Source organism: Sceloporus occidentalis, unplaced genomic scaffold (genome assembly GCF_023333645.1).
Source record: "Sceloporus occidentalis isolate IW3139 unplaced genomic scaffold, rSceOcc1.0.p SCAF_1, whole genome shotgun sequence".
Classification (NCBI taxonomy): Eukaryota; Metazoa; Chordata; class Lepidosauria; order Squamata; family Phrynosomatidae; genus Sceloporus; species Sceloporus occidentalis.
Window position 1 is genome coordinate 189,394,519 of NW_028316981.1, and position 11,352 is coordinate 189,405,870.

Here is an 11,352-nt window from a genome sequence, read left to right on the forward strand (position 1 = left end):
AGTGTGACTTGGCTCTGAAGAAACTTGCCAAGAAAACCCTGGGATAAGTTCACCGCATTAGGGCTGCCGTAAGTCGGAAAAGACTTGGAGGCACATAATGACAATAACAACAAACTGTGTCCTCTCCAAACATGAACAACGGAGCGATACTAGACCCCTAAAAGGAACTTTTCCCAAACAGACAATATTTACATAGTCTTGGGAAAGAAGACAGATGCAAGACAGGGACCACCCTTGGGTCTTTTTCAGTGCCTGCCTTTGAGAACAAACATACCACTATCTCTCTCTCTTTACAGAGTTTATTTGCGCTTTCGGCTGGTGCATCTCCGCTTCCGGCCACGGCCGTGGCCTCTGGTGGGACTTCGGCTTCTGCTCCGACTTCTGCTCCAACTTCTGGGGATCTCACAGATGATCACCTGCATCACAGGTTCGATCTCCTCCATTCTTGGAGAGTTTGAAGGCAACTCAACTGCAGGCCTTGGTGATGTCTCCGGAGCCAAGGGATTTGACATCTCTATCTCTGGTCCCACTGACTTATCCTCAGTGGAGGGACCAGGAGTCTTCTTCCCAACCGGAGCCATGCTTTGGGTGTTTTGGCGAAGGCGAAGGGCCTTCAGGAGGTTCTCTAGTTCCTTCTCCATGAAGTTCCACAGTGACGGGTTGTTGTCTTCCTCAGCTTGGACAGACCTTTGAAGGATCATGTCAAGTTCATCCTGGAAGAAGGTCACTCCTCTGTTCCTCTCCACCTTGACTGGACTTTCCAGTTGTCTTTCGAAGTTGCTCTCCAGTTGTGTGAAGCTCCCAATCTTCTCAACCATGATGTTATTTGCCAGTTTGGTCTCGGACTGAACCCTTTGGCTTACAAGACTCTTGCTGGTGGATTTCCTCTCCTCCAGTTGGGTGGTGCTTGGAGACCACTCAGAAACTAAACTCTTGCTGGTGACTTTCCTCTCCAGTTGGATGATGCTTGAAGACCTCTCAGGTGCTGAACTCTGGCTGGTGGCTTTCCTCTCCAGTTGGGTGGTGCTTGGAGACCACTCAGAAACTAAACCCTTGCTGGTGGCTTTCCTCTCCAGTTGGATGGTGCTTGGAGACCTTTCAGAAACTAAACTCTTGCTGGTGGCTTTCCTCTCCAGTTGGATAATGCTTGGAGATCTCTCAGGAGCTAAACTCTGGCTAGTGGCTTTCTTTTGCAGTTGGATGATACTTTTAGATCTCTCAGGAGCTACGCTCTGGCTCGTCTCTCTCATTTGCAGTTGGAAAATACTTCTAGATCTCTCAGGAACTAGATTCTGGCTTGTCGCTTTCGTTTCCAGTTGGAGAATGCTTCTAGTCCTTTCGTCCACCAGGTTGTTGCTCTTACTTTTTTTCTCCAGATCAATCATGCTTTTCAACCCTTCGTTTGTCTCTTGGTGGTTTTCCATCCACTGGTGGTTCTCAATGCCAAGGCTTGACATTTTACTCTCTGCTCGGAACAAAAGCTGGCTCTTTTCTTTTTGGGCCTCCTGTCCGGAAAAGAAAATAGGTCAGGCTTAACTTAGCAGTGTTTGGAACATTGCTTTAAGAAGAAGAAGGACAAAAACTTAACAACCCTGCTTGTTCCTTGTTATTCTAAAGAATCTTGTCGCAAAGTAATCTGAGTTGAAACTTTGCTGTTCACATGCATTTCAAAGGCATATGATTAAGTTTCCATTGTGGGAGAAAGGTGGGATGGAAATCCTTGAAATAAATACATCCTTGAAATAAATAAATAAATAAATAAATAAATAAATAAATAAATAAATAAATGTGGGGTTTTTTACCATGACAATATGAATAATCTCACTCACACATTTTGGGTTTGTTGTTCACACTATGGAAATACATCTATACATCTCTACAAGTTCAGTTGCTCACAGGTCCCAGCGCTCGGATAAAGATGGAGTCGACGATGCAAATGGATTCAAAACACATTCAAAGCATGCAGAGTTGTATCCTGGGTCAATTCACATCAGTTATTCACACAGCTGAGAATGTGAATCTTTTATAAAAACTTGGGGAAAAACCTGAGTACGATTATCACAGGTTAAATGATTTTTTGGCACTTAATCAGATGCATTCAAAATCCACCCAAATGACAAAGGGGTTATTCAGACAATGAAAACAATCCAGAATGAATCTAGGTTTGATCTCCATTGTTCACATGCATCCCAAATGCACCTGATTATATTGATAGGGCTGCAAAAACTCCACTTAATCCTGAATAATAGCAGGTCTTTTTCCAAGTTTTCTAAAAGATTCATATTTTCAGCCGTGTGAACAACCGATGCAAATAGATCCTGAAAAACTGGGATAAAACTCTGCATGCCTTGAATGTGTTTTGAATACATTTACATCATCAACTTATTTGGGAGCTGGGATATGTGCGAAACCAAACTTGCAGAGATGGGCACAGATGTGGTTCCACAGTGTGAACAACAAGCCTGGAATGCATGAGTGACATTATTTGCATCGTTCTGCTAAAAAAACCCAATTTCTGAATGATCCCTGAGATTCGAGCCAGAAATTCATACACAGTTTTTTGCTCCCAAGGAGATGTGGATCACTGCGCTGGTGCATATTGAGATCATTGTTCCCATTATGTTTTGGGTTCACTACACTACACTTGATCTTAGCCAAAAGGCCAAGAAGCGGGTTCACAAATCTCTCCAAGTCATTTTAACCCATTCACACATGCCATCGTTTCCAGATAAAATGGAGCCACCTCCATTCCCATGAACAACACAGAGCGATCCAAAATGTTTCGGAAGCGTATTCACGCTGCCGAAGATGCGGACCAATGCAGATCTTTCAGGAAAACGTGGGGGGGGGGGGGGAATAGTATCGAATGTTGCAGGTTTCTTCGTACTCCCTCCAAAAAAGTACACCAAGTGCATTCAGGGTGAGTGTGAACACCAAGAAAATAACCCAGATTAGTGCAAATGGGGCCCCTGATTCTACCTGGATTATTTCCATTATCTGAATACCCTCCCAGTTTTACAGTCCTCTCTGCTGGGCACCTATTCTTCTTCTCCAATCCTTGGCATGGCTTCCCTTTCTCATGCCACCTTTTCCCCAAGACTCACATGGAGCACTGGCACCGGTTCTTCCTTGTAGGGCAGCTGTGGCAATTCCGTGGAGCCCCGTTGGTGGACGTCATAGGCGAGGAAAAGGATGCACCATGCCAACGCACAGCACCCACCTAGAAGGATCATGAGGGGTATTGAAGATCCCTGCCACAGAAGGGTGTCCGGCTGTGGGGGCCTGCGGTGACGTGGCTGCTGTTGGGTGGAGGGCTTCAGACTATCAGCTTCTCCGAACCAAAGTGGCACAACCAGGAGGGACCAAGCCAAGGTGGCGATAATGAAGATGCGTTGGGTTGCCATGGCTAGAAGCTTTGGGCAACCTGATGTTGGGCCAGGTTGGAGAGCCCGGCTTGCCTGGTGTTTCATGCAAGCCGGAGGCCCCGTCTGTCCTTTCCTCACAACTTGTACCTCCAGCACTGTGTCACAACCCCATTATGTCATCACCTCCAGGAGCCATCCTAGCATAACCTTAGCCTGGGCATGACCAGAGAGGTTGAGAAATGAGATTCCCAATCATTAGACTTAGAAAGGCTGTTCATTTCTGAGGGGGACTGGCTTTACCAGATCCTGCACATTAGATTGGATCAAAGAACAGATGAAACTGAATTACAAAAGAATGCTAGAATTAGAAGGAGAAGGTATAAAATTTGAACTACATGCTTATTTGGCCTATGGTAAAGAAAAGGTGAATCAAATGCTTAACAACCATTGTATAAGGAAGGCCCTTTTAATGGTTTGGGGGAAATATATAAAAAAAGAATAATGAACAAAACTCCATTATGGCTGTCTCCACAAGATGCTTTCTATAGAAAGGAAATGTACAGAGAGGATAATTGGTGCAAATATAAAGTGGAAAGGCAGAATGGAAAAATTAAAATAGTGAAACAACAAGTCTTAGAAAACAAGGGATTTAAACTAGGGTGGTTCCAATATAGACAGATTCACGAGAGAGCCATGATGGCTATCAAATCTCAGGGGATAGTTGAAGGGAAAACAGAATTAGAAGAAATACTATGTGATAAAAACAATAAGACTTCTGTATAAAAAAAAATTGGATAATTAAAACAGAGGATGAAGTAGTTAAGGAGTCAGTGATAAAATGGGCGGATTATGTGGGACATCCAATTCAAATGGAGCAGTGGGGAAAAATTGGAACAAAGGGCTGAAATATACAGTGTCGCAAAGTTTAAAAGAAAATTGGCATAAAATGTTCCATTGATAGTATCTCTCGCCAAACAAGTTATAAAAATGTTAAATGTAATTGCTGGAAATGTGATGAAATTCCTGGAACCTTTTACCATTGCTGGTGGAAGTGTAAATTGGCCACAAGATATTGGAAAATGATTAGAGGGACAGTTAATGACATATAAGGTTTACAAATGGAAATGAAACCGGAAATCGTTTTGCTAGGAATTTTGGATGATGAGGTAGATAAAAAATATGGGGACCTTTTATTTTATTTAATTACTGTGGCCAGAATTACATTTGCCCAAACTTGGAAAAAGAAAGAAATTCCCAAGAAAGAAGATTGGGTGTGGAAATTGTACGATATCATGGAAGTAGACAGATTAACACAACTACTAAGAGATAAAAAGTTAGAAAAATATGAAAATGTTTGGGGCCCGATAATAAGCTATATGAGAGAACAATGGGGAGCAAGGTCTGATAGAACAGAGATTAATTTGTAATTAAGAAAACATATTAATATTAAGGAAAATTAAATTACAGTAGAATGAAATAGAAGGAAATAAGGAAACAAAGTGGGAGCCCAAGAGGTAGGCAAGAAGAATGTTAACTGGTTAATAGGATAGAAGTGTAGTAGCAAAGTACAGTACATATGAAATAAAGTACGAAAGGAAAGTCATGATGCATGGTAAAATATACAATAAATTCATTTTGAGGAAGCTGATGTAAGATATGTTTTTCTATTCTTCTGAAAGCATGAAAGAAAGAAAGGGTAAGAAAGGAGGGAGAAGATATGAATGATAATAAGAGAGTCAGGTATGTAGTGGAAGGTGTGTGCAAATGCTGAAGGCAAGGGTGAGATGTGTAGAGTGTGAAAGAAGGAGAATAGTGGGGAAGGAGAAGAAAGATGGAAGGTAGGAGAAAAGAGGTAGTAGAAGATGAGAGGAAAAAGGAGTTTAATGTATAGAGAAGGTAGGGAGCAGAGAGAAAAAGATGGAAAATCAAAGATGAAGATAGCAATAAGAAAAAAAGAAAACGAATAAATATATTGCATGTTTGAATTAAATTTTATTGTTTGTATGGTTGTTTTATATGATAAATAAAAAGATTAATCACCAAGAAAAAAATGACACTTTTTTACTTTCAGGAACTATGGTGATATCTAGACTGATATCATAAGACTGTAACATCCATTTATTGTATTGATAAAATCAGTTTCAGCATCAGTATCTGTTGGGGTTTGGTTCCAAAATCCAAATTCATGGATGCTCAAGTCCAATTACAGTCATCCCTCCTTATCCACGGATTCTCCAAAACAAACCAACTTATTTTTATTTGTATGTATTTACTTTATTTCTATCCTGCTTTTCTCTTGGGGTGGGCTCTGAAGTTGGTCTATTGGCTACCAAGGGCTGATCAGAAATGTCTTGACTCAAATTTTCAAAGGAAAACAAATCCTAGCTTATCTATAAATGTGCAAAAGATACAAATGCAGCTCTTCATTCATGTGAGAAATCTCCACAGCAACAACAGCAGCAACAAGAAGTGGGTCTCCAAAGATCAGAAACACTGTACACTGAGAGAATACCTTGTATTTTCTAAGTACACAACCCTAGAAATCATGCTTCTAAATTCTGTGACATAGTGATTGCATTGCTTCCAGTTACTACCTTGTGAATTGTGCTGTGTGCCTTCGAGTCATTTCCGACTTTTGGCGAGCCTATCATGGTGTTTTCTTGGCAAGATTTGTTCAGAGGAGATTTGCCTTTGCCTTTCCCCTGAGGCTGAGATTGTGTGACTTTCCCAAAGTCAAGTGGGTTTCATGGCTGAGCGGGGATCAAATCCTGGTCTCCAGAGTCATAGTCCAACATGCAAACTATTACATTATGCTGGACCTTCCTGTTTATGGATAGATTATGTGTGCTCTCTTCGGAAGATAAGTTTATAGTCTATAAAGCCTTATAGATCTTAGGTCCAGACTATTTGAAAAACTGTATTTCTCCATACTAACGGGTCCTAAGATTTACCTGGATTTACCTGATTTTGTATTTCTAATTTGCAATATAATTTTGAACTGTGGTGTCCAGGGGCCCTTACACACTACAGAATTATAGCACTGTGATTCCACTTGAACTACCATGGGTACCTCATATGGAATCCTTGGATATATAGTTTGGAGAAGCACTACAACTCTCAGGCGGAGGGTTCTTAAGTAAAAGGTAAAAGTTTCCCCTTTGACATGATGGTTAGGTCATGTCCAGCTTCATGGGAAGGTGCTCATCTCTGTTACAACGCCGAAGAGCCAGCCTTGTCAAAGACAGCTCTGTGGGTCATGTGGCCAGCATGACTGCACAGAATGCTGTTATCTTCCCACTGAAGTGGTGCTATTTATCTACTTGCACTTTACGTACTTTGAAACTGTTAGGTTGGCAAGAAGCTGGGACTAGTGACAGGAGCTCACTCTGTCACACGGTGCTTGGGTCTCGAATTGCTGATCTGCTGTCATTAGAGTCAGCATCCTAACCGCTAAGCCACCTCTCCCTAAACTATAAACCCCAGGATTCCATAGAATGTTAATATGACTGCCCAAGTAAAATCATAGTACTATAGTTATGTAAAATGAAAGCTTCTCAGAACTAGATGCAGTATCCCAGGCCAGGTCTGGCCAAAGCAGAACAGAGTGCGACTATTACATCTCTTGATCTGGACATCATATTCCTGTTGGTGCAACCAAGAATTATATTTATATTTTTGGCCACTACATTACACTATTGACTCACATTCAACTGTGACCAGCAAAGTCCCCTAAATCTTTTTCATGTCTACTGTCCTCAAGTCAGGTGTCATTCATCCTACATTTCTGCATTTCATCCCCATCTACAAATCTGCTGACAGTCTCAAAGAGTTCCAAAGCACTAGCAAGGCAAAACTTCCCTGTGCAAAAAATATGTTGCTGTTTTTCCTTAGTGAGACCTTTTCTTCTTTATCTTTAATAATTCCAGCTTCAATAATACCTCCCACCAAGTCAAGCCAACATACTGCAATTTCCTAGATCCAGGGGAAAGTTCTTGAAAATCGGTATTATGATGACTACCTTCCAATCCTCTCGTCAGGCGACCAATTTTAACAGTAGCTACAACAGTGCAGCTCATCAGTTGCTCAGCACATGCTGTGAACCAAAGAAAGCAAAAAGCTGACCTTGACAGTGACCCTAATTTTTTTTAAATAATAACAGAGGCATTGCTTTCACCACTGAATAACTCCTAAGGATGCAAGTGAAATCTGTCACAGAATCTGCTGGTACCAAACTTACCCTATTCTCAAGGGGCAGCATCATTACAATGCCACACTACCATGTCTCAATGGAATCTGTGCCCAGGTGGGATGAATCTGTTGCCCTTTAAATGTATGGAGATATTTGCATTCATACCTATGGAAAACATTGCACAGTACTACTTTTGAGAATGATGGAGGATGTTGGAAGAGATGCAAATACAAGAGAAGGGAGAAGCAGCACATTTTAGAATACTGAAACATGTATAAATAACTGTATATCAGCACACTTTGTAGAAATATGTGGACGAATTTGTGTACTGTACTATAGTCAGTCATCCATATCCACACATTGTTTATCAATGGATTCAAGCATCCATGGCTTGAAAATGTTTTCAAAATATATAAATTCCAAAAAACAAACCTTGATTTCTCCATTTTATATAAAGGACACCCTTTTACAACTTCACTATATACAGTTGGCCCTCCGTTTTTGTGGGGGATACGTTCCAGACCCCCTCCCATGCGAAAGTGGAGGCTTGCGCATATCCAAGCACCATAGGCTTGAATGGGGCGTGTGTCCACAAGTGTACGTGCCGTGGGGGTATGCCCCATTGGAAACAATGCGTCCCATGGAGGTATGCCATTGGAAACAACGGAGGTCACCCCTCCGTGAGTATTCAAGGTCATGGATCCCAGATCCGCACGTTAGGAGCGGCGACTGTATAATGGAAGTTGAGCACCCATGCATTTTGTTATCCATAGGGGGAACCAAACCTCAAGAGATACTAAGGGCTCACTATATTTTCTGCCTCAAATATTCTAGTGTAGGGGGAGAAAAAGAAAGAACACTCTGTGGATGAAGGAGCGAATAAGAATACCTTACCTTCCTGGGGCAGATTATGTTTGAATTGTACATCATTTGTGACTACACCTTGTTCCCATTTATGTTTTTTTTTAATTCAGTCTCAGAGAGGTTTACTCCCAAATAAGTGTGCACATGAGATTGCCACCTCAGCCACAGATCGAAACACATCTGAAGATCTAAAGCAGAAAAAATCAGATTGCACCTCTTGCTCATTTTACTAGAAGTTTTGTATTCCCCAGACCATAATACAAAAATTGAATTAACCTACCCAGGAGTAAAACCCGACTGAATTTGTAGGAATGTGTAGGAAATAAAACACCTATGTATGGACTGTTAGTTCTAAAGTAGACCCATTGAATTAATGGATTTACCTATATGTGACACTAACCATTGACTGAACAGGTCTAGTTTGTACTAACCTACTAGGTGTCAACCATGATTAGATTGTGCTGTTCTTCATACTGTTAGGCTTCAGGGATGGGAGGAACACTTCAGACTTTCAAGCCAATTGTCAATAATGCTCCTCAATGAGGAAATTAACCTTTTGTGTCATCATAGCTGACTGGATTTGAAGAAAAGCAAAACTGGTATAGCAGAGTTGCCAGATGTCAATTAACTCACTTTAGATAAGTCCGGCTTAATTCAGGAGACCTGCCAGCTTTGAGGGCTGTAGTGAAATGGAGAGAGGAGGAAAGAGGGTTGATGGTAGGAAGAACAGAATACCAAAATCATATGGTAGGAAGGAGTCCTAAGGATATGCAGAAAATTCAGAGCTAAAGCAATCCTGGCAGATAGCCATTCAAGCCTTGTTTTAAAATCTCCAGCAAATAAGAGCCCAACATCTTTGAAAGCAGTCTGTTCCACTATTGAGCAGTTCTGCCTTCTCTTTCTCTCGCCCATTAACATTTTTCCATGGGGCAATTGACTGGGTTGTTATTTATTTAGAAGTGTCTCTTTAGCTGAGCTCAGATAACAACTTTTACACATCTCTTTCCTGGAAGGAACATTACTATTATTTCCATCTTACAAATCCAGGGTTTCACTGTGGGAAACAGCATTACACTGAGATATCGCCAGCTAATGTTGTTTGTGAAAAAACAGAGCAGCATCTGACTTTAAAGAAACATAACAACCCAATATATCCAAGGTTGTTCTGGCCTGTGAGCAGGTGATGTGAACCTCAAATGCTCCTCCCAGCTTCTGCTGCCAAATCTAAATCATCCCCCTCTATTACTCCCACATGGCATACTAGCACTGGAGTTTATCAGACAAGGGAAATTGGAAGGACAATCCAATGGCAATCCAAATGCATAGGTTATTGCGTGATAGACTACCACACTCAATTTCGGGCAATGGGAAGTCAGTTTGAATACAATCATGGGGTTTCATGTTATTGCATGATAGACTACCACACACAATTTTGGGCAATGCAATTCGAATTCATGTAAATTTGCTAAACTAGCGAATTCACGTGAATGCGTTCTGGCCCCACTTTCTTTTCATTCGAAATTAAGAGAAATTCTCCCGTGTGATAAACTCCACCGAGGCCTTCAGACAACTTAGGAAAGGAATGGGATTGAATTAAAGGTGCTCATTGTCAGGACTGGGAAACAGTGACACCCCCCTCAAGATCTCCAAATTATTTTTGTGCAAAAAATGTCATCCCCAGATGTCCCCAAATGTTTGGAGTGCTGGTATTGGTCTAAATACTTCACCCAATACTGAAAAAATCCAGAATTAGACTTCTATTTACTAACTGGGTTTATTTTTGGCTGATATGAGGGGCAAAATTTCTGGGAGACAATCTGTAACATGGAGCAGGCAAGGACACACATAGGGCCCTGCTGTCTCTGCCATCCATACGCTTGCTGAAGTGGATGTGGTACTCCATTTTTGCTCAAGCGTCCACCAAATCATATGAAAGTATTTGGTTTGTGATGCTTTGACAAATAGAACAGGTGTACTAACAGAAAGAGACATGTTGGGGGGCAAACTCATGCCCCAAAAGAAACAGTGGGTAACAATATAGAATTGTACAACCAATTTCTTGCCAATGTTACTGGAAATACAGGCTGACATCCTGTTAGAGTGTTAAAAAGATATATATTTGGCACCTTATATACACAGATTTTTCATTCATGGATTCAAGCATCCATGGCTTGAAAATATTTAAAAATATAGAAATGCCAAATCGCAAACCTTGATTTTGCCATTTTATGTAAGGGACATCATTTTACAAGGTTGTGAGTTCAATCCCAGCCAGGGGCTCAGGGTCGACTCAGCCTGGCATCCTTCCATAGGTTGCTAAAATGACTACCCTACTTGTTGGGGGCAATTAGCTTACACTTTGTAAACCACTTAGTACACCCGTAAGTAGTATAGAAATATACTTGCTATAAGACCATACTGTAAGTCCAACTTGCATACCTGCTTAACTCACTTTTTGGTCAGGGCAGAAGTTGGAATTCTCCACCAACTGTGCAATGACCAGACATGCCCCACAAACCCACCTTTTAAGCTGCTAGAGCTCCCTCCTCAACAAAGCCATTTACTGGCTGGTGGAGGGGGGAGTAGAGGATCATCCCACACAGCACAGGAAGTGGATAATCATCCTCTGGGACCTCTGAGTAGCCCTGGAGGATGCATCCAGCTAAAGGAATCCAACTGGATGCACTCCACTTGCTCCCCAAGTCTCCACCAGCCAGAAAATGGTCACACTGGAGGACTGCAACAGCTTAAAAGTTGGGTTGTGGGTGCAAGGATAGAGTTGCTTTATTTCCACCTGTGCACAACTTTACATTTCCAGATCCAGGCTCTCAGTCATAGGCTTTAAAAAAGAAAATGAGTTCTGCAGAAGGAACAATTTAGTCTTTAAAATGCTTTAAGTCTGCTTCTTAAAAGGTGAATGAAAATTCTATAATG

The 11,352-nt window shown here is 41.4% G+C and overlaps 1 protein-coding gene across 1 annotated transcript; it reads right to left on the reverse strand.

The window, feature by feature from the left end:
• Positions 1–299: 299 nt before the first annotated feature.
• LOC149323125 (uncharacterized) lies at positions 300–3,404 on the reverse strand. Its single transcript, XM_089536326.1, has 3 exons — positions 3,105–3,404; positions 1,047–1,505; positions 300–869 (listed from the first exon to the last, which is right to left on the reverse strand). Exons 1-3 carry the CDS (start codon positions 3,402–3,404, stop codon positions 300–302), a joined length of 1,329 nt encoding a protein of 442 aa, XP_089392452.1.
• Positions 3,405–11,352: the final 7,948 nt, after the last annotated feature.

Excerpts from the sequence above, each read along its gene's own strand:
- LOC149323125 (XM_089536326.1), bottom strand. The coding sequence starts at position 3,404 with ATGGCAACCCAACGCATCTTCATTATCGCCACCTTGGCTTGGTCCCTC. Across the intron at positions 1,506-3,104 it reads AACCGGTGCCAGTGCTCCAT|GAGGCCCAAAAAGAAAAGAG; the intron begins GTGAGTCTTGGG and ends TTTTCCGGACAG. Across the intron at positions 870-1,046 it reads AAGCCACCAGCAAGGGTTTA|AGTCTTGTAAGCCAAAGGGT; the intron begins GTTTCTGAGTGG and ends TCCACCAGCAAG.